Genomic DNA, 23,327 nt, shown 5'->3' with positions numbered 1-23,327 from the left:
GACCAGGGGGCGCCCGCGGTCTCCACCCGGCTAGTTCGCAGGCGTGCGCCTTCTCTCACTGCGTCGGGCTGGGCCATATTCTCGGACCCAGAAGCCGCGTCAGAATTCCACGCTGGCCAATCAGAACTGTCCATGTACTAGTGGGGGCGGGGTTGCCAAGGGAGGAGGAAGATGGCGGCGGGGGCGAGGTGAGGTGTTGGCAGTGGAAAGGGGTTCGGGCTCGGGGGGCGGGGGGACGCGGAGGGATGGCCCGCGCCGGCCGCAGGGGCGGATAAAAAGCCGTCGCGCCGCGGGAGTGGGCGGGAGGGAGAGGGGGTGCCCGAGGGCCACAAGAGTATGACGGGGCTGTACGAGCTGGTGTGGCGGGTGCTACACGCGCTGCTCTGTCTGCACCGCACGCTCACCTCCTGGCTCCGCGTTCGGTTCGGCACCTGGAACTGGATCTGGCGGCGCTGCTGCCGCGCCGCTTCTGCCGCGGTCCTAGCGCCGCTCGGCTTCACGCTCCGCAAGCCCCCGGCAGTCGGCAGGAACCGCCGTCACCACCGGCACTCGCGCGGGGGGTCGTGCTTGGCCGCCGCCCACCACCGGATGCGCTGGCGCGCGGACGGCCGTTCCTTGGAGAAGCTGCCTGTGCATATGGGCCTGGTGATCACTGAGGTGGAGCAGGAACCCAGCTTCTCGGACATCGCGAGCCTCGTGGTGTGGTGTATGGCCGTGGGCATCTCCTACATCAGCGTCTACGACCACCAAGGTGAGGCCCGGTGCGGTGGTGGGGGGTGGCCGAGGTGTCTTGGACCGCTGGACCATCTGGCCGGTGGTGCCCAGGGCGTGAGTTGCCGCGCCCTCTCTGAAAATCACAGCGCTAGCGCTTTCGAGAAAAGGAGACAAGCTTTATTGAACACCTACTGAGTCGCTGGATTTGACTCGGTCGCTTTTTAACGTTTTAAAAATATCCCTTGGCCGGGCGCGGTGGCTCATGCCTGTAATCCCAGCACTTTGTGAGGCCGAGGCGGGCGGATCACCTGAGGTCGGGAGTTCGAGACCAGCCTGACCAACATGGAGAAACCTCGTCTCTACTAAAAATACAAAATTAGCCGGGCGTGGTGGCACATGCCTGTAATCCCAGCTACTAGGGAGGCTGAGGCAGGAGACTCGCTTGAACCTGGGAGGCGGAGGTTGCGGTGAGCCGAGATCTCGCCATTGCACTCCAGCCTGGGCAACAAGAGCGAAACTCCGTCTCAAAAAAAAAAAAATAATAATAATAATAACAATAAAAATTAAAATGCCCCTTATTCGTTGTAGTAGCTCAGTAATGTAGATGGTATTTGTATATCCTTGTCTCCCAAGAGGGAGCAAGGTTTAAAAACATTAACTGATTTGCCCAAGGCCACAAAGATGGGGCCTTGGGCAATGGGGATATTGGAATTTTAGCCATTCTGTGCTTTTTCACAATCTTTGCCTTCAGTTACACCACAGTGTTTCTTTAAGAGAGCTTCCAGGCGCTGTTCGGAAGTCGCAGTCAGGCTATAGAGGACACAGGCATGGGCTGTGTGATAGGTACTGCAAATGGGAGCGGTTGGGGTCAGGTGGTATTTGAACTGGATTTAATGAAAAATATGTGAGAGATTGGATAGGCAGAAAAGAAAATGGTCCCTTTCTCTGTTGGAAGCCTGGGATGGTTTGTGATCCTTCATCATCCGTGCCTGACACAGTACTTGATAGAATTCTCCTCTCATACGTTTTGATTGAGGGAATGAATTTCATCATAGGGAGTTTTTGTAAGTACAAAAATTCAATACTTATTGGGTAGCTACAAACCTAGAGCACTGTGCTAGGCATATTCCTTGGAATCTTGCATTTAATTCCATGGACTCTCAGGCTTGTTAGGAGGTGGGCACATGCTCACATATTTGACGTGGTTAATAACAATAAGTGTTGAGAGTAAAGTTACTATTGTGAGAAGAGAGGAGAGAAATTATGAATGAAGGAACTTGAGAAGTTCATGCAGTGGAGGTGGGATTTAAGCAGGACCTGGAAGAATAGGTAGGAGATAAGTTGAGGAAGACTCAGGTTTGGGATGTCAGGTTTGGATTTCAATCGGATCTTGAAAGCATTGGAATTTCTTTAAAGATAAAGATGTGAGAAGAATGTTTAGGAGTATTGGTATGAAGGGAAAAAAATGAAAGTTTTATTCTCTGTTCAATAAATTACCTGTGTGCTCTAGAGAAGCATAAATCTTTGTCAGGTAAATTGAAGTGCAGGGTTTTGTCAGAAAGGGTAGGAATAGGTCAGACAGTACCTGTTACAGGGTGATCTCTATTGCCCTATCAGCTTCACTGCAGCCCGCAAGGAGCGTGATGACGCAGTAGCCTGTCATCACCAAATAATGATTTGCCCTGTAGGGTAAAGTTTGATATATTCAGGGACTGACATTTATGCTAAAGAACTTTGCATATGATGTTCTTTATGCTAAAGAACATTGCTAAAGAACTCAGCAGACCAATAGTAGTCATGAGACTGTTAGGAGATGACACAATCCATGCCTAAACCGATACAACCAGTATTGTCTGGTGAAAAAAAAATAAGTGAAGCAAAAGTGGACATCAAAGACATTAAGCAATGTGGTGGATTGATGTATAGCCAGGTGATTTAAAGCAAGTATCTTTTAAAGCAAGTATCTTTATCTTCCAGTACGGAAGGAAAATGTATAGCTAAATTGTTTGACTTGATGACGATGCCTACTAGTACAGACTATAATGTTGCCACATTTCCTTGTTCTGGCAATTCCTGTGTTTAAATTGCTGATGTGATTCACAAGTATCCTGTGTCATAGTTGCTAAAAGAAAAATGATTGCTAATTAAGAGGAAGAAGTAAGCTAAACCAAGTATTGACTGAGAACTGAAAGGCACCCTAAGGAGCATTTTCAGTGAAAAGGCTTACAGAATTTTGTGTCTTAACTGTAAAATAAGTTTTTGTTTGTTTGTTTGCTTTTTAAAGGAATAAGGAATAATATTCCTGAAATAAGAGACCTTCAGTTAGTCCATTCTTGGTTTTGATTCGTTCATGCATTCATTTACAGGTGACAGTGGGGGTCTGTTAAGTACCAGATACTCTTCCAGACATGGGAATGCAGCAGTGTACTCATGGAACTTAGATCTCAGTGGGAGTCTGACAAATAATATGCGTGGGTAAATATGTGGTAATGTAAGTGCAATGAGGAAAAATAAAGCAGGGAAGGGAAGATAGGAATGTTGAAAGTCAGTCGGGTAGGAAGGGGTACAGTTTTACATAGGGAGGCCAAGGAAAGGATCAGTAACTTTGAGTATAGACTTGAAAATATAGGCCCTGTGGATATGTAAGAATTACTCAGAGGGAGTATAGACATATAAGTTTTATTTAGTGTTTCTTTTTCAGTGTTACTTTTTTTGTTGTTTTTTTGAGATGAAGTCTTGCTCTGTCGCCCAGGCTGGAGTGCAGTGGTGCAATCTAGGCTAACTGCAACCTCTGTCTCCCAGATTCAAGCAGCTCTCCTGTCTCAGCCACCCTGAGTAGCTGGGACTACAGGTGCGCACCACCACACCCTGCTAATTTTTGTATCTTTAGTAGAGACAGGGTTTTGCCATATTGGCCAGGCTGGTCTCGGATTCCTGACCTCAGGTGATCTGCCCGCCTCAGCCTCCCAAAGTGCTGGGATTACAGGCGTGAGTCACCGCACCCGGCCATATTCAGTGTTTCTATATACGCGTCTATTTAAGTTTCTTTCTAGATAGATATGTAACATGTAAAAAATCCTGTTGACATAAATGCCACTGGGATACAAGAAGTCCAAGAAATGGTGTCTCTTAAGGAGTTTCCACTCAAGTAATGATGTCCATTAAAAATTAACACAAGCTAGTATAGAAATGCTAAGTGAATGGCAGGGACTTTATTTAAGGAGCAAAAAATGGAAAATTTCCCAGGTTACCCCCATATTTGTCTGGTAAGGAAGGGAGCAACATCTGAGTTGGACCTACTCAAAAAGATAGAATTGGGATTGGCGTGAACAGTGTTCTCTGTGTGTGTGAATGGGGATTTCACTAATGGCAGCATTCCCATTAGACTAGCTTCAGTAATAGCATTGAGTAGAGTGTTGGGAGCAGTGAATATAGTAGGTTGATTTATGTAATGAACAGTTGGGAAATGAGGTAGGATGTAGGCTTGGACAGTTATTCTGGTTATCTGTTGCTTTGTAGAAATCTACCCAAAGTGTAGTGTTTTAAAACAACAATTTATGTATTGACTTAGTTCAGTTGGGCAGTTTTTCCTTTGGGTCACTCATAAGCTTTCATTCAAATAGAGTCTGGGACCTAAAGGTTTCTCCTTATGTCTGGTGCCTGGTTTTCAATGGCTGAAATAGATGGGGCAGGTTTGTCATCTGGCTTCACGTGGTCTGGAGGTTGTGGCTAGCTTGGGCTTTCTCTTTTAATAGTGGCTTCAGGGTAGCCAGTTAGCTAACTTCCCGCAGAACGAATGTTTCCAGAGACTTAGCCAAAGGCTGAAGCTGAGAGATGTCTTAGGACCTAACCTAGGAAATCATGCAGTGTTACTTTTTCTATGTTCTCTTGGTCAGAGAAGTCTCACGTCTGTTCTGCATCAAGAAAGTGGAGAAATGGTCTTCACCTCTCAATGAGAAAATGGCTTGTGTAGAAAGGTTGGGTGAGGATTTGAAGGGGGATTGATGGGCAGCCACTTTGAAGACAAGCTTACCACCTTACATTTTCTCCTGTCCTACACCCCTTTGCCCTCAAATTTGTATTTAAATTCGTTCTAATTATGGTTGGATCTAGATAATAATATTTAATCCTTAGACTAAAATATCTATTTTATTGACCTTGATTTGACTTTACCAGCAAACTGATCTTTTTGTTTTTCATTTACTTGCAATATTTCTTAATTATAATAGAGTCTGCAAGTAATTCTTTCATCTTTCAGAAATTCCAGTTCTCTCAGGACAGTGATCAGGAATTTTTTGAGCTCAGAATTCTAACAAGGTTTTGCTGTTCTGCCTATATGATTATAATTTAAGAAATGACCGTAACTGGGATGGTAGAAGAACCAGGGGTTGGGGTAAATGGATTTTGTTGTTCTAGCCTTAGCAGTGTTGTTTGCCTGTGTCTCACATGTGCGTACACTTGGCTCCAAGTTATCTGGATATGTATTGTTATCTTAAGTGACGGAACTTGTTCTTATTTCCTGGCTTTATTGTGCCTTGCTGGGAACCTTGCTGTTGGTCAGTATTTTTCAAAAGCTGTCTGTGGACCATCTGTGAATTAGTCATTAGGGATGCTTATAAAAAATACAGGTTCAACACATTTAGTAATCAAACTTAATGAGGGAACTGGGACCTGGGCGTCTCTGTTTTTAATCAAGCTACCTATATGATAGGTACACTGCACACTGAAGTTTAACCCTAACGCAGATCAAAGGATACTCTGCTACTTGCCTTACATTAGATTACTTGTATTTCATGTTTCTTTTCATGATTGAGGATAATTTGGGATAGGCCTTAGGATTATTTGCTGTAAATTGGAATGAACCAGGATAAGGCATTGCCTTCTGTGTGAGAATTCAGCAGTAAGACAACAGATTTTTTTTTGTGCTGCTCTTTCTAGTGTTATTTCCTTAGTTTATTTAAATCAAAGCTACGTTTCTTTTGAATTGGTTTTTGGATACAAGTTTCTCACAGTAACATTTTAAAAGTCTGCCCAGTGTATCCCACCTTTTCAACCTATTTCTCAGTGCTTTGCATACCTTTGCATACCTTCCTGGAACTCCCTCTTCTCCTTTTTTCTGGCAAATGGCTATATGCCTACCAAGAGGCTATTGTCAATCTTTTCTGAGTCAATCCTAAATATCACCTTGTATATTTTTGCCTTTCTTGAGTATTCACTCCCTCCTCTATCTGACTGTATCTCTGAATCTCCTCAGAACTTCAAATATCTCTAAAGGTACTTCTGTTCTCCGCTTTGTGTAGTCATATTTATATGTATATGTATATAAATCCATCCTTCTCATTTTTGCTTTTCTTACAGAGTGTATCTTGGTGTTATGCATGTAATGAATAGTTAGTATGTGTTCTTTGAATTCAAAGAAAGGCTGCATTTCCTGTAGATAAGAATAATGAACTGAGCTGCACTTTGTGTTTCCCAACGTAATACCCAGAAGCCTTAAAGTAATGGAGGAAAATGAACACAGTTTACCCTAGTTTACTTAGTTGGCACAGTGACACAGATACTATTGAGAACTATGATTTTCTTAAATTTATTCTCCTTATGTTGAAATACAGAGGTGCTGGAAGTGTTGAAAGTCTAAATATTGTGATTACATTTGACATACTGAATAGTACAACCTAGTGTTTATCTTCCCTCATGTGGAAACTCATGTAAGGGAGCAGTCTGTTCTTAATTTCGACCTTTGTGTAGTTCATGTCTTGTACAGAATTTCACGTTTATCTTAACGTCCTGAAATGTCCTCTTCACCTTTTTCTGGCAAAGGGCTAGCTACCTGTCAAAAGACTGTTGATTCTTGATTCTTTTTTTTTTTTTTTTTTTTTTTTTTGAGATGGAGTCTGGCTCTGTCACCCAGGCTGGAGTACAGTGGCGCGATCTTGGCTCACTGCGACCTCTGCCTCCAGGGTTCAAGCTGTTCTCCTGCCTTGGCCTCCTGAGTATCTGGGATTACAGGCGTACGCTACCATGCCCGCCTAATTTTTCATATTTTTAGTAGAGATGGGGTTTCACCATGTTGGCCAGGCTGGTCTTGAACTCCTGACCTCAAGATGCACCTTCCTCAGCCTCCCAAAGTGCTGGGATTACAGGTGTGAGCCATCGTGCCCAGCTTGTTGATTCTTACAAGTCCATCCGAACTATCATCTCTGAAGTAGCCTCTCTTGACTATTCCATCCCCAGTCTTATTCTGTCTTTGCAAAATTCTATCCCGCTTTTGTTAACTTCTTAAATGACTTTATTCTGTATGTACCCTTTTGTTTAACTATAGTACTGGATCTCTGTATTAAAGTAAACCTTGGCTGAGTGTGGTGGCTCATGCCTTTAATCCCAGCACTTTAGGAGGTTGACATGGCAGGATTGCTTGAGCCCAGGAGTTTAAGACCAGCCTGGGGAATATAGTGAGACCCCATCTCTGAAAAATAAAAATAAAAAATTAGCTAGACTTGGTGCATGCCTGTAATCCCAACTCCTCAGGAGGGAGATGGGAAGATCACTTGAGTCCTGGAGGTTGGGGCTGCAGTGAACCATGGTTGCAGCACTGTACTCTAGCTGGGGTGAAAAAGTGAGACCCTGCCTCAATTAATCAATCAAACCTATATCTTAGTAGTAATAGTTATCCTTTGTTGAACTTTTACTCTGTACTGGATACTATAGAAAAGTGCCTTAAGTCGTTAGCAGTTTTACAGATAAAGAAACTGAGAATTTAAAAGCCAGGTTCCAAATCTAGTAAGGAGCATATCTAGAATTTGAACCAAATTTTTATTCTGGAGCTTTTGTGCTTAACCATTACATTAGTTTGATTTCTACTGGTAAGAGAGTGTGATCACAATAGTCACTTTTAGTACTATTTCTGATGGTTTTGGGTCATCTTAAAGCCTTGGTAAACAGGCACTTATCTGTAGGTCATAGAAATTATTTGTAAAAGATAGTTAAAGACTAATAGAAATTTCTTCATCCCACCAGTATACATGTTCATGCTTTGAGTTATAGGACGCATTTTTTAAAAAAACCAACTAAAAATTTCATGTTATGGTGCTCCAGCTTTGTGTTGAGTTGTTACTTTGTCAGGTGAGCAGATTCTGTAAATATATTCTCATTTTAAAAATGTGGAACCGGATGCCGAAAAAACCCACATGGCCTGTTCATTTTGCATATCTTTTGTGCTGACAAGCTAGGACTTAAATCCAGCCCTCATTTTGTTATACTTTGTCACCATTACACATACCTGTTCTCTTACTACAGCATTGCAGTGTAATTTTCCACAGTATAATTGTTGTTCTGTGAGGTGTCCTGAAGGGCTGTCTCCTGAAATAAAATAGCTTAATGGCCTATATATTTTGTTATGATTTATTTTCTCTTGACTACTACAGTCATGTAAAATTTTAATGGTACATTTTTTTCACTTTAAATTATTGCTCCATAAATATGTGTTTTCTTCTCTGAAGATTGCTCTCTAGTTGTTTTATAATTGGGTTGTTAGAGGTAACTTAGGGGTCTAGTTCAGAAAGAAAAAGAGGTAGGCCAATTTTTTAGAACTGGCATTTATTTATAACCAGTGAAGTGCTTAATAATGAGGAGAGATTGTTTCAGTGCTTATCTCATTTTTTCCCTTGTTTATTCTTGTAAGTACTTGCTATTTCTTAAAAAGTCTGTTTCAGTAGAAGGGAATGAATAATCACAGTAAAAATTCTAGTTTCAGATTTAAAAGAAACAGTAGATGTATTTTAAAAGCCTCATTTTATAGACTTGATTATACATTTCACATACCTTTTAAAATAATCAGTATTTGAGGAATGCAGGTAAGATTTGCTGATGGAATACTTGTCTAATTGAACTCCTTGTTACTTGGTTCCCTTAATTTAAAAAAAGTATGCATGTCATGACTTTATTATTCAGTTAATGTGTAAGACTGAATACACTATGTAACCTAATAGGTAGATTAGGCAAATTCAGTTCTACTCTGCTGTCTTCTAATCCATATGTCTGGCTTCTCCTCCTCTGTTGTACTTCCAAATGTTGTGGTGTCCTAGAGTTTGGAGCTGTATGTATGCCGTTGTCTTTCTGTTACTCACTTTGTTGCAACTACTCAACTCTGCTAGTGTAGCTAAAAAGTGGCCATAAGCAATTGTGGCTGTTTTCCATAGCAGTAGTTTTGACCCCTGTCCTGCAGATGATCTCCCCAAAGCCATGGCTTTAAATGTCATATGTGTGCTGACACACAGGTTTGGGCTGGAAATACAGTACTGATATCTCCCATAATTCCAGACTTCTGTATCTAACTCCTTGCCTAACATTTACTTTTATTAGGTCAGTCCTATGCCTTATATGTCTAAAACAGTACTTTTGAGACCTAATCCTTGTTTTAGTCTCCATCGCAGCCACCCAAGTTTAAATTACCATTGTTCTTTCACCTGGATTACTGTAGTAGCCTCCTAATTGATCTCTAGTTTTCTATCCTGGTCCCTGTATAATCCATTCTTCACCTACCAGAGAGGTGATCTTTTTTTGATGGCATCATTCGGACTGAATAAAACCCTCCAACAACTTCTCGTTGTAGTTGGAATGCTTTCGAAGTTCATTACCAAGGCCCACAGGCCCCTTCATGTTATGGCCACAGCTGACATCTCTGGTCTCCATATGATACTCTTCTTTCCTCGAATGTGGTGAGAAACCTGACTGCTGAGAGAATATGCAATACAGTGATTGCTATAATAGCAATCACCTGGAAGTATTGATTTTTGTATTTTAAGAACTGAAAAAAAAAAAAGCAAAAAACTTTTTGTTTCATACAATTGTTAAAATAATCATGAGACTAGCACCAAGGAAGGATACATATTATGCAAGTAAAAAAAGCAGTATACAAAATTGCATAACACATACACTAGGATTACATATGCATGTGGACAAAGACTAGAAAATATTGAGAAGTAGAAATAGTTGTGTTGCAATGGTAAGGTTAGGACATTCCAGCAGCTATGGGGAAGGTTAGGAAATATTCCCTTATTGTCTAAACATTGAACATCTTATTTTTTAAGGCTAGAATTTAAAACAAATGTTTCTTAGAATATAAAATGAAGTCTTCATTTGGCCCTCGAAATGCATACCTGCTGTTTATTAAGAAATAAAAGCATGGTAGTCTTTCTGAGGTGTAAGTTTGCTAGAATAATTTTCTTCTTTCACGGAAGTTGAAGATTTTGCGGTTTTTCTTTTATGTTTTTCAACTTTTATTGTAGATTCAAGGGATATGTATGCACGTTCCTTACCTTGGAAATTGAAGATTTTCTTGTGTGTGTTTTGTCATAAGTGACTATTTGATATATCTTTTCTTTCTTGTTTTTTAGAGACAGGGTCTTACTTTTTTGCCCAGGCTGGAGTGCAGTGGTACGATCATAGTTAACTGCAGCCTTGAACTCCTGGCCTCAAATGATCCTCCTGCCTAAGTCTCCTGAGTAGGTAGCACTACAGGCACAAGCCACCATGCCTGGCTAATCTTTTTTGTATAAAGACAGCATCTTGCTACATTTCTCAGGCTGGTCTCAAATTCCTGACCTCAAGTGATCCTCCCATCTCAGCCTCCCAAAGTGTTTGGAATTACAGGCATGAGCCACCATGCCCAGCCCATTTAACTTTTTTCTTATATTTCATGCAGTTTACATTTGGGAAATTGAGAGTACATGAAATATAATTTTAAAAAAACAAAACGTAAAGTAAAATTCTTTAAGTCGTTATTGCAAAAACTCATTTTAGATTCCCAAGTCACTCCTAAAGAATTCAAATATCTGTTTGCCCCGTGAAACCTCCTTAAAAGGCTTTTAAAAAAGAGCTCTAGAGTGAGGAGAATCACTGGAACCCGGGAGGTGGAGGTTACAGTGAGCCGAGATCACACCGTTGCACTCCAGCCTGGGTGAGAGAGACGGACTCCATCTCAAGAAAATAAGCTCTAGCCCTGGTTTTTTTGAAAAATACTGCTCATTAATTAAAAGATAGGTTGTATTTATTTTATAAAATTCAACTTTTTTGGAAGGGAGTTCAAAATTTAATTGTACGGTGGAGTTTAGTATTGTTCCTTTATCAGAGTTAGAAATAGTAACTGAACGGAATAATTAGAGGGATCCCTGGATTTCAGGCCAAATTTGTAGATGCTTGCCAAAGACAATTGCTTGACCTTTCTGGGTTTATTTCGTCACCTGTAAAAGGATGTGATAAAGTGATTCTTGAGGCACAATACTATATAATTCTGTAAAATACTGTTTTCTTAAAAATTTGAGTATTTTCAAGTGTTTTCCCTTAGTTATTTCTGAATGAATATGACCTTAGCTTCCTTTTACATAAAATAGCTTTCATAATAGTTTATTATTTTGGCTTTACTTTAGATTCTAGAAGGGAAACGGGATGAATTAGATGAATTATAATATGAGAAAAAGAATCTGTACATATACTATGATATTACTAGGGGAATTGTCTGTTTTAGTCAAAGCCAACCTTATATCTTGTATTTCTTGTATATCATGTGAAGTGTGTGTGTGTGTGTGTAGACATTGAATCCTGAAGAAAAGTGTAAGCTGATAATATTGCTTGTGATTATGTATAATCAGATTTCTGGGTGGGGGTCAAGTTATGAGTTATTGGGAATTATCTTGCCCATAGGGTCTTATCTACACTCATAGCAATTCTCAGAAACCATACCTTTAAATTTCATTTCTGCATCCAAATCAGCCAAGACAAAGATCCTGTTCCAATAACTGTATGAAAGTCTTTATAAGAGACATTTTGTAATTGCATCTCTCTGTAACATTCTTTTCTGTTTTTTTTTTTTTTTTTTTTTTTTTGAGACAGAGTCTTGCTCTATCGCCCAGGCTGGAGTGCAGTGGCACAATCTCGGCTCACTGCAAGCTCCGCCTCCCAGGTTCACGCCCTTCTCCTGCCTCAGCCTCCCGGGTAGCTAGGACTACAGGTGTCCGCCACCACGCCGGGCTAATTTTTTTGTATTTTTAGTAGAGACGGCGTTTCACTGTGTTAGCCAGGATGGTCTCGATCTCCTGACCTTGTGATCTGCCCGCCTCCGCCTCTCAAAGTGAATATTCTTTCCTTGTAATGGAACTTCTGCCTGTGTGCAATAAGGAAGTGTCTGCTTTTTTTGTGGCATGTTCCTGGAAACCTAAGAAAAATTCCATTCAGTGACATGCTCCTTTATGTTTCATTGTTGTTAAGCGGCACTTTGTACATTGGTAATTCAGCTGATTAAATAAACATTGAACTGCTATATGGAAAATATGGGAAAAGAGATGAGTAAGATACACATTCACAAATAAGACTACAGTTTAGTCGAGGGGAGGGTGGAGAGATTTAAGCTATAATAAAAAACAGAATATTAGTTTATTAACAATTTTAAATGAGTGTACATGGAGGGGTTGAGAGTGAGGGTAAGTCAGAGGAGGAATGGGGCACATCTGGCTGGGGAATTGGGAAAGGCCTCTTGAAGGTAAGTGACATTTCAGCTGGCCTATGAAGAATTAGGAGAATTTAATAGGCCTGGGCTTGGGGAAGTGGCATACAGGATGGAGGTTGGAGTCACTCCATGTGTTTTTGAGGAACATAGGCAGTTCTAATTTGTGGGGCTAAAGTATTATTGAGAAATGGAAAACTTCATTTGATTTGTGTTCAACAAGCCTGGAAACATAGGCTGGAATGTTAATGTTGGACTGAGCAGTTTTTTCTTAATACACTAGGCATTTTAGGAACCATTTAAGATACTGAAGTTGGAATGTGCCAGGATTGAATAAATCTGGTGTTGAAGCTAGCAGTACTTAATAGAAGGGGGCAGGAACACCCACAGAAGTGGCTTATAATATTATAAGGAAGTAGGCTGGGCTGGTTGCTCATGCCTGTAATCCCAACACTTTTTGAGGCCCGAGGAGGAAGGATCACTTGAAGGCCAGGAGTTAGAGACCAGCCTGGTCAACAAAGCAAAACCCTGTCTCTACAAAAATAAAAAACGTAGCTGGGCACAGTGGTATGCACCTCTAGTCCCAGCTACTCAGAAGGCTGTGGCAGGGGAATCACTTGAGCCTAGAGGCTGGAGGCTACAGTCAGCTGTGATAGTCCCACTGCACTCCAGCCTGGATGACAGGGTGAGATGCTGTTTCTTAAAAATATGTATGTATATATATAATAAAGAACAGCACAATGGCTGGGAACTGTGTGGGCAATGGACAGAAAGGAATATGGATATAGGAAACATTGCTGTAAAAGAGTATATGGGCTTAGCATAATTAGTAGGGCTTTCAGGGGTGATAATGGGAGAGTAGAGAGGATGCCTGGGTGACTGGGCAGATACTCATGCCTTTTTTAGAAATAGAGCATCAAGAAGGAGAGCTTTTTTTTTTTTTTAAATTATAAACCACTTTATAGCGGTTATGATTTTAAATCACCTGCTGTCCTACTACCCCTATACATTTACTGTTCTCGTTTTGGTTGTCCTCTTCCAGTCTTGTTCTTAAGTGCATGTAAGTTATACACTTAAAGTCCTGCTCCTTTTAATGTATTTTCTAACCTTGATGTCATATAAGTGTTCTGAGAGCTAGCTTTATTAGATAAGCCACCAAGGTTTGGCTTTGTTCACTCTCAGGTGCCTACAGAACTTCAAGGTAGAATTAGATGTTTGAATGAACTGGAAATGTTAGGAACCAAATGATCCTGTTTCTACTTAAAATTTTAATGTTTTCTTCATCGTGGACACTTTGGCATTTTAATTTTTAAAGATACGGCATTGTTATTCGTTGTCTTAATTACTGAGCTTTTTTCGGCACCCCCTTAAATTTTTGCACCCCAAATTTTACCTCACCTATTTTTGTCTGGGCTTTTTTTTGTTTTCAAGTCTTGCGAGTAACTAGAATCAGAAAAGAAGGAGCACAGAAAGAGAGAGCTGAGACGGGAACCCTGAGGAATAATCTTTATTTAGGGTGAAAAGAAGAAGAGGATTCAGTGGAAAGTGAGAGTGGGCCATTCAAGGAGCCAGGTTACGTGTTGAATCAGGAAGAGAACATTGAGACAAGGTGGGATAAAGATAGAATTTTGAGAAGGAAGCATGGTGGTCATTAATGGTAATGCTTCAGAAAAACTGAGGAGGGAAGAATGAAGATTGAGGAGAGGTAGTGAATATTCTGGTGATAAGATTGTCATCCATTGCTTTGAAGAGGGCAGGAGTTCCTGAAAAGATTTACCATTTTAATCTGGAGGCTAAGGTAAATATGAACAAATTGGTGAGAACTGAAGGCTGGGTTTTTAAAAAGAGTATCAAAGGAAGGGATTGGTGTGATGTGAATAGACAAAGCAGGCTTTCCTAGTATTACCCAACACTATTAAAATGAACAAATGTTAGTTTTTATGGGAAAGGGAGTCATTTACCATTTTATTTTTAATAAACTTATATGTCCTGGCTGGAGTATTATGGAGATTTTTACATTTGTTTGTTTTATTTGTTTTAGAGAAAGAGTCTCTGTGTTGCTCAAGTTGGAGTGCAGTGGCATGATCATAGCTCACTGCAGCCTTGAACTCCTGGGCTTACGCAATCCTCCCACCTGGGCCTCCTGAATAGCTGGGACTAAGGGCGTGTGCCTCCACATCCAGCTAATTTGAAAACTTTTTTTTTTGTAGAGACAAGGTCTTGCTATGTTGTCCAGGTTAGCCTCTAATTCCTGGCCTCAAGTGTTCCTCCTGCCTTGGCCTCCCAAAGTGCTGGGATTACAGGTGAGAGCCACTGGCACCCAGGCCATTGTTAAATTAAGAAATTTTTGAAATTCATATGACTTCCACAATTTATACGTACAATACAGACCAAAGTGTAGTCTAACTTGTGTAGATAGTTGGAAATCTTGTAAAATTTATAAGCCGGCATCATGTATTTTATATGCTGTTTTGGAATATGTGCTTTTTCTATCATACATGTGAATTTTATGATTGATTTGGTGATTATGATTATATCCTACACTTCTGCATTACTCCACAAGTATTACTGCTCTAAAGATTGCCATTCAAATAGCTCCTGATATTAATCACCTTCCTTTAAAAATTTTGCTAATATTTAGTGATTTTTTTTTTTTTTTTTTTTTTTTGCTTAATCTTGTTCTGGATATGGCTGTTTCAAAATGTTCACTTTTATATTTCCACACTTAGAGTCTTAGGATTTTAGACTTTCATAATAATTGTGGGCATTCATATGTAGTGCCATCTTAGCCTTCTACTTTTCTCTATATATACCTACTTATATTTGAAATCTTACTAATCGTGATTCTTGTGTATTTGGCTCTCCCACATTAAGGAGGATGATTCCCAAGTGTATATCTGTGTCTCAGTTTCTGAGCTCCCATATTCTTTCAGCAGACATTTATTTATTGTTTGCTCTGTGCCAGACACTGTGGTTGGCCCTGGTGAGCAAAACAGATAAGATCCCTACTCACATTGGTGCTTATATGACCTCTCTTGAACTCCTTCTGTATCATCCCTCTTAATCATTTTTATAGTAATCCCCACCTAAATTTTCTATCATCAGCTGTCTAAAACTGAACTTATCCTTTCCTTCCAACCACTTCTCTTTGTTGAATTTTCAACTTTTAAAAATGTTATTGGCCAGGTGCGGTGGCTCACGCCTGTAATCCCAGCACTTTGGGAGGCCGAGGCGGGCAGATCATGAGGTCCGGAGTTCAAGACCATCCTGGCTAACACGGTGAAATCCCATCTCTCCTATGGCTAACACGGTGAAATCCCATCTCTCCTAAAAAAATACAAAAAATTAGCTGAGCATGGTGGCGCATGCCTGTAGTCCCAGTTACTCAGGAGGCTGAGGCAGGAGAATCACATGAACCCAGGAGGTGGAGGTTGCAGTGAGCCGAGATTGCGCCACTGCACTCCAGTCTGGGTGACATAGTGAGACTCTGTCTCAAAAAAAAAAAAAAAAAGTTATCATTTTCTGCTACCTAGGATAAAAGCCATGGAATTTTCTACATTCACTTTTAAGTCAGTCATGTACCATATTCTCTCAATTCTTGCTTTGTGGTGAATCCTTTTTCCCCTCATCCACTCAACAAATTATGTATGGACTAATACAGTAGTCTGCTGCTTGCCCTTCTATATGTGGTTGCCAGATTAATTCTTGTAAAGATATAAATTTTTATGTATTCCCATATTGCTCAGAAATTGTTGCTTATCCATTTGATAGGCAGAATGAGATAAAAACTAGAACTGTCCTCTTACCAGTTTTTTCATATCCTTTGCATCAGCAGCATTGGTCTGTTTTTTTAACATTCCAAACTCATGCTTTTTCTTAAGCATTTTTTCCCACCTGGTATCTTCTCTAGTTTCTTCTGTTTAACCTTCTGAGTTCATCTTAGCTCGTCTTATTTTATAAAGCCTTCCTCACCAAAGGAGACTACTTTTGTAACTACTGTTACACATATACTTCTGACTTGGCATTTGTATACAGTATATCCAGCAGGTTCTGTGCCATATAAATACACACACACACATATATATATAAAAGCTGAAAATTCTACAAAGAGAACTGGTTTGAAGGAAAAGATTTAAGCAGCTTTATATATATATATATGTGTGTGTGTGTGTGTGTGTGTGTGTGTATTAACCTGTGTTCTCTCTCCCAGTTATTTTGTTGAACTACTTTAAAGTCAGGCCTGACTAAGAGTACAGAGTAGGAACATTTGATAAAGATTAAAAAGGCAATGGCCACTAGAAAGCTGCCTCTGCAAATTGTCAACGACTTGTTCCTTTATGTCATGCAGTTCTTTTGTCTTTCTCAATAACATGACAGTAGTTAACAGTGTTAACTTTTCCCTGCATAGAGGACTATATATTTTATGTATTTTATTTCTGTGCTTTGTTTTAATTTACTAAATTGTTACTTTTTCTGTTCTCTACTTTTTACGTAATCCATATTACTTCTTATGATTTAAAAAACTAATCAAATTGAAGCAATAATATTTAATACAAGTGGTAAATCTGCAGAAAAGGTACATTAGACTGTGAGTGAGGAACACAACAGGCTCTAGACGACTGCTGTAATTTATAATTTCTTGGAGAAGAACCTTAAAGAGTTCTTAAAGGCCTCAGTTTCTGAATCCGCAAAGATTTTAAGTAAGTGATCTCTTAAAAGTCCTTTCTAAGTCTAAATTTCTGTCATATTCACATGCTACTACTTAAGTAGTTACCTCTGTTCTTTTTCTTCCTGGAAGGCAGACTCTTGTATTAACAAAGTTTTGTTGTCATGTTTTCCTTGTAGATTCTAGTTTAGGACTAGTCATTACAGCTTTGCTTGACATTTATTCAGTACTGGATCTAGTGTTGTTTTCACAGGAAGCATTCAGTTGAAGAGGAAAAATTAACCTAGTTGTGTTTTACTTGCCTTTTTCTTTTTTAAAGGTATTTTCAAAAGAAATAATTCCAGATTGATGGATGAAATTTTAAAACAACAGCAAGAACTTCTGGGCCTAGATTGTTCAAAATACTCACCAGAATTTGCAAATAGTAATGACAAAGATGATCAAGGTAAGCATGAGTGTATAATTGAACATGTAGCATAGGAAAATGTGTGTTTCATGTTTCATGGCAATTTCTGTTACTCTGTCATTTATTCATTCACGTTGCTCTCTTAGTCTTTATTGTCAACATCTTTAATCATCAGATTTAGACTTTCCCATCTCAGTCTTGGTAAAAAGTGAACACATGGTGAGGATTTTATTTAACCAGGCAAATTTTTTAACTGGTTCCACAGAAAATCCATAAAATGGACACATTTGTAGGGATATTGAAATGAATATATAAATAGAGGTACAACTGGTTGTTCTATGGCGTGAGGGAAGAAATTGAATCTTTGCTGGATAAGGAAGAATTTGCGTGTCTGTAGATAAGAATTTTGCAGTGTTATCTGAGAATCCTATCAGTTGTAAGATAGCTCCTATAGAAGTAGAATTGATAAAAGGTGTGTATGCTATAGGCAATGCATATTCCACTGTAACAGTTTTTTCTTAGTCTTTATTTTTTCTTTTATTCTGTGTTACTGCTAACTGTATTGCAATTATAGAGGAAATTTTAGATGCATGAAAATTTGTTAGCTAGCCTGTAAAGCTTCTGTTTTCTAGAGGATGTAGTCACAATACATAGTCATTCTGAACACTTTGAAAAGAAGGCAGTGTATAAATTTATACATGGATGTGATTTCGGGTGCATAGATCCTTTCAGAGGAGAATAGCTCAGTATGTTTTGATATTGAAATTGAAGGGCTTAAACAATTCTTGTTTACTGTAAGAACTGTATGTGTATTTTGGTCTAAACGTTATATTTCTTAAAACTGATTTTGAAATAGACCTGTAAGAGAGTGTTTTTAAAATACATTGTTTGTTTTTTCCTCCAGTTTTAAATTGCCATTTGGCAGTGAAGGTGCTGTCCCCGGAAGATGGAAAAGCAGATATTGTGAGAGCTGCTCAGGACTTTTGCCAGTTAGTAGCCCAGAAGCAAAAGAGACCCACAGATTTGGATGTAGATATGTTAGGCAGTTTACTTAGTAAGTTTTTTATATATATACATATATGTGTGTATGTATGTGGTGTGTGTGTTTAGTTTTGTCACACAAGGATACAGTATGAAAGGAAATATTTGTTTCTTTCACACTATAAAGGCTGATTCTTTCTGTTGTTATACCTGTTAAATTTCTGAAATTTAAAGACCTATGTGATAATGGTTTCAAGACAATGAGATTTGTAGCCACTCACCTGCATGAGGATTTGATGGTAAAGGAGACGAGCTTTGAGGATCTTTTTTGTAGTGATGACTATTCTTGAAAATAGGACTCCTGCTTGTTAGCCTTCCTCTCCCTCTTCCCCTTTCTTTTTACTTTGAATTTTCCCTTAACTTTGAACTTAATCTTTTTATGAGGTGATCCCAGGAATATAACCTATAATCTTACTGTTACCGTGATTCCTTTTTAATTATTCTTTCTATTATGCTATACCAAATATACAACTGTATTTGTCATGTTATACCAAATATAACCTTTTTTCTTCAGCTGTTGAAAAAAGCCTTTGGTTTGCTTATTCTCTCTAGAGAATTCCCTCTAGGACCTTTTTGCCTTACCATCATGGTCCTTCTTGCTTCCTAGCATTAGCCTTGATCCTTTTGAAGAAAGACAATCTCTCTAGTAAATTCATGTTCATTAGTAGTTTCTATAGACATACAGTTTTAGACATTCATTCATTTTTTATTACTTAGAATATCCATTTACTTATTAATCATGCATTTTCAGGCTGGATGGGGTGGCTCACACTTGTAATTCCAGCACTTTGGGAGGCTGAGGCAGGTGCATCGCTTAAGCACAGGAGTTTGAGACCAACCTGGGCAACATAACAAAACTCCATCTCTACAAAACATAGAAAATTAGCCAGGCATGGTGGCTCATGCCTGTGGTCCCAACTACTCAGGAGGCTGAAGCAGTAGTATAGTTTGAGTTCAAGAGGTAGAGGTTGCAGTGAGCCAAGATCGCATCAGTACACTCTAGCCTGGGTGACGGAGTGAGACCCTGTCTCAGAAAAAGAAAAAAAAAAAATGCATTTTCTGTCTAACTTACTTATTTACTTAACTCTCCATTCTTTGTTTCTTCCACTTTGACATGTGTCCATCACAGAGCAAAGTCCATATCCCGCTTCTTGGTTTCGCTAACTTCCTACTTTTGTTGACTACTCATTTCCTACCCTACTCTTTGCATTCTCTGTCATTGCCTAATTATATTCAGGCTCAGTGAGTAGTACACCATTATGGGAGCTCTCTGCTCAGATGTTACTGGGATGTTGACTGTTTCCTGCACCCTATGAGGTCCTAATAAGAGAGTAATTTCATAAGGATATTCTAAAAGTTGATGGAGATCCAAAGATGACCTTCAGGTAGTCCGTGGGAAAGTGCTAATGTTTATTAAGCCCAGGTGTTGCCTGCAGGCATTGTAGGCTTAGGGTACATGAAAATGTACACAATTCTTAACTCATTAATTTGACAGAAGCAAGCATTCTGAATACCATCACCCCCAAAGTTCCCTTGTGACTGCTTTTAGTCCCCACTCCTGCCCCCTACACCAGCAACCACTGGTCTGGCTTCTGACTATACTTTTGCTTTTTCTATAAATTTTATATAAAAGGAGTCATACAATATATAGTCTTTTATGTCTTGCTTTGTTTACTTACCGTAATATTTTTGAGATTCATCTATGTAAAATGCATTAGTCATTCTTTATTTTTTATTGGTGTGCAGTATTTTCTAGATATACTACATTTTGCTCATGCATTCATCGGTTAATGCATATTTGGTTTGTTTCCAGTTTTTGAATAATGCTGTATGACCATTTGTGTACAAGTTTTTGTGTGGATGTTTGTGTGTTTTCAAGAATTCAGAAAGTCAGAATTCTATCAGATAAATTTAACAAAGAAAGTGAAATAATTAAAAAGAATCAAGCAGAAATTCTGGAGTTGAAAATGCAGTTGACATACTGAAAATGCATCAGAGTCTCAACAGCAGAATTGATCAAGCAGAAGAAAGTTATAAGCTTGAAGATAAACTATTTACAAATACACAGAGGAGACAAAAGAGTGAAGCACACTTACAAAATCTAGGAAAAAGCCTCTTGAGGGCAAATCTGAGTTATTGACCTTAAAGAGGAGATAGAGAGAAAGAGATGGGGTACAAAGTTTATTCAAACCTAGAGAACTTCCCAAACCTAGAGAAAAATATCAGCATTCAACTACAAGAAGATTATAGAACACCAAGCAGATTTAACCGAAAGATGACTACTTCAAGGCATTTAATAATCAAATTCCCAAAGGTCAAGTATTTTTAAAAAAAAAAAGGATTCTAAAAGCAACAAGAGAAAAGAAACAACATACGATAGAGGTTCAATATATCTGGCAGCAGACTTTTCAGTAGAAACCTTACAGACTGGGAGAGAGTGGCATAACATATTTTAAAAAGTGCTGAAGGAAAGAAACTTTTACCCTAGAATAATAGTATGCCCAGTGAAAATATCCTTCAAACATGAAGAAGAAATAGACTTTCCCAGACAAACAAAAGCTGAGAGATTTTATCAGCACCACACCTACCCTGCAAGAAATGCTGAGGAGAATTCTTCAATCAGAAAGGAAAAGATGTTAATGAGCAATAAATCATCTGAAGGTACAACTCTCATTGGTGATAGTAAGTAAACAGAATATTACAGAACTGTAACTGTGGTATATAAAACTACTGTCAAGTAAGAAGACCCTGATGACCCAGTCAATAATAATAACTAAAACAACTTTTCAAGACATAGACAGTACAATAAGATACAAATAAAAACAACAGAAAGTTTTAAAATGGGGAGATGAATGTAAAGTGTACAGTTTTTATTAGTTTTCTTTTTGCTTATTTGTTTATACAAGCAGTGTTGTTATCAGCTTAAAATAATGGGTTATAAGATAGTATTTGAAAGCCTCATGGTAATCTCCAATCAAAAAACTTAAAAGAGATACACAAAAAATAAAAAGCAAGAAATTAAGTCATACCACCAGAGAAAATCACCTTCCATCAAATGAGGACAGGAAGGAAGTAAAGAAGGAAGAGAAGACCACAAAACAACCAGAAAACAAATAACAAAATGGCAGGAGTAAGTGCTTATCAATAATAATTGAATGTAAGTAGACTAAACTCTTCAAAAGACATACAGTGGGCAGATGGATAAAAAACAAGACCCAATGATCTGTTGCCTACCAGAAACATGCTTCACCTGTAAAGACATACAGACTGAAAATAAAGGGATGGAAAAAGATATTTTATGTCAATAGAAACCCAAAAAGCAGGAGTTATTATACTTATATCAGACAAGAGATATTTAAAGACAAAAACTCTAAGAAGAGACAAAGAAGTTCACTGTCTAGTGATAAAGGGGTCATTTTAGCAAGAGGATATAACAATTATACATACATATGCACCCAACATTGGAGAACCCAGATATATAAGGCCAATATTAACAGAGCTAAAGAGAGAGAGATAGACCCCAATACAATAATAGCTGGAGACTTTAACACTGCACTTTCAACACTGGACAGATAAAGACAGAAAATCAACAAAGAAACATTGAACTTAATCTGCACTGTAGTCCAAATGGATCTAATAGATAGTTACAGAATATTTTATCCAATGGCTGCAGAATATACATTCTGCTTGTCAGCACATGAAACATTCGCAAGGAGAGACCATATGTTAAGCCACAAAACAAGTCTAAAACATTCACAAAAATTGAAATAATATCAAGCATCTTCTCTGATCACAATGGAATAAAACTAGAAATCAATAACGAGAAATTTTGGAAACTATACAAACACATGGAAACTATATCAATATGCTCCTGGATTACCAGTGGGTCAATGAAGAAATTAAGAAGGAAATTGAAAAATTTATTGAGACAAGTGACAATAAAAATACAGCATAAGCAAAACGTATGGATGCAGCAAAGCAGTACTAACAGGGAAGTTTAAAGATCAGAGCAGAAATGAATGAATTTGAAATGAAAAAGTATATACAAAAGATCAACAAATTGGTGGTGTTTTAGAAAAGATAAAATTGAGAAATCTTTAGTTAGACCAAGGAAAAAAAGCAGAATACCCAAATAAATAAAATCAGAGATGGAAAGGAGATATTGCAGAAATTCAAAGGATCGTTAGTGGCTGCTGTGAGCAACTGTATGCCAATAAATCCATCTTGGGAAATCTAGAAGAAATAGATAAATTCCTAGACGCATACAACCCACCAAGATTGAACCATGAAGAAATCCAGATCTCAAAGAGACCAATAATAAGTGATGAGATTGAAGCTGAAGTAATAAAAAGTTTTAGAGCAATGGAAAGCTCAGGACTTGATGGCTTCATTGCTGGATTCTACCAAACGTTTAAAGAAGAACTAATACCAATTCTACTCAAACTGTTCTACACAATAGAAAGGAGGGAATGCTTTCAAATTCATTCTATGAAGCTAGTATTGCCATGTTACCCAAACCAGACAGAGACACATCAAAAAAAGAAAACTACGAGCCAGTGTCACTGATAAGTGTTCATGAAGAAATCCTCCACAAAATAATGGCAAACCAAATTCAACAATATATTAAAAAGATCGTGACCAGGTGGGATTTATCCCAGGGATGCAAGGATGGTTGAACATACACAGGTCAATGAATATGACATATCAACAGTATGAAAGATAAAAATCATGATCATTTCAATTGATACTGAAGAAGCATTTGATAAAATTAAACACTTGCATGATAAAACCCTAAAAATCTGGCTATAGAAGGAACATACTACAACATAATAAAAGCCATATATGATGGACCCATAGCTACTATCTTTCTGAATGGGGAAAAACTGAAAGCCTTTCCTCCTAAATCTGGAACACAAGGATGCCCACTTTCACCACTGTTATTTAGCATAGTACTGGAGGTCCTAGCTAGAACAATCAGACCGGAAAAAGAAGGAAAAGGT

General features: G+C 38.7%; 1 protein-coding gene across 1 annotated transcript in view; it reads left to right on the top strand.

The window, feature by feature from the left end:
• Positions 1-125: 125 nt before the first annotated feature.
• Positions 126-23,327, top strand: part of NUS1 (NUS1 dehydrodolichyl diphosphate synthase subunit) — a 34,512-nt gene continuing 11,310 nt past the window's right edge. Inside the window, exons 1-3 of the mRNA XM_023219012.2 lie at positions 126-751; positions 17,200-17,325; positions 18,191-18,340. Coding sequence (XP_023074780.1) covers positions 337-751; positions 17,200-17,325; positions 18,191-18,340 — 691 coding nt within the window. The 5' untranslated portion in view covers positions 126-336. The remainder of the gene's footprint in view (positions 752-17,199; positions 17,326-18,190; positions 18,341-23,327) is intronic.

This window comes from Piliocolobus tephrosceles, chromosome 5 (assembly GCF_002776525.5).
Source record: "Piliocolobus tephrosceles isolate RC106 chromosome 5, ASM277652v3, whole genome shotgun sequence".
NCBI classification, from domain to species: Eukaryota; Metazoa; Chordata; class Mammalia; order Primates; family Cercopithecidae; genus Piliocolobus; species Piliocolobus tephrosceles.
Note: the sequence above shows the minus strand (reverse complement) of the source record. Positions and strands in the feature narration are given on the sequence as shown.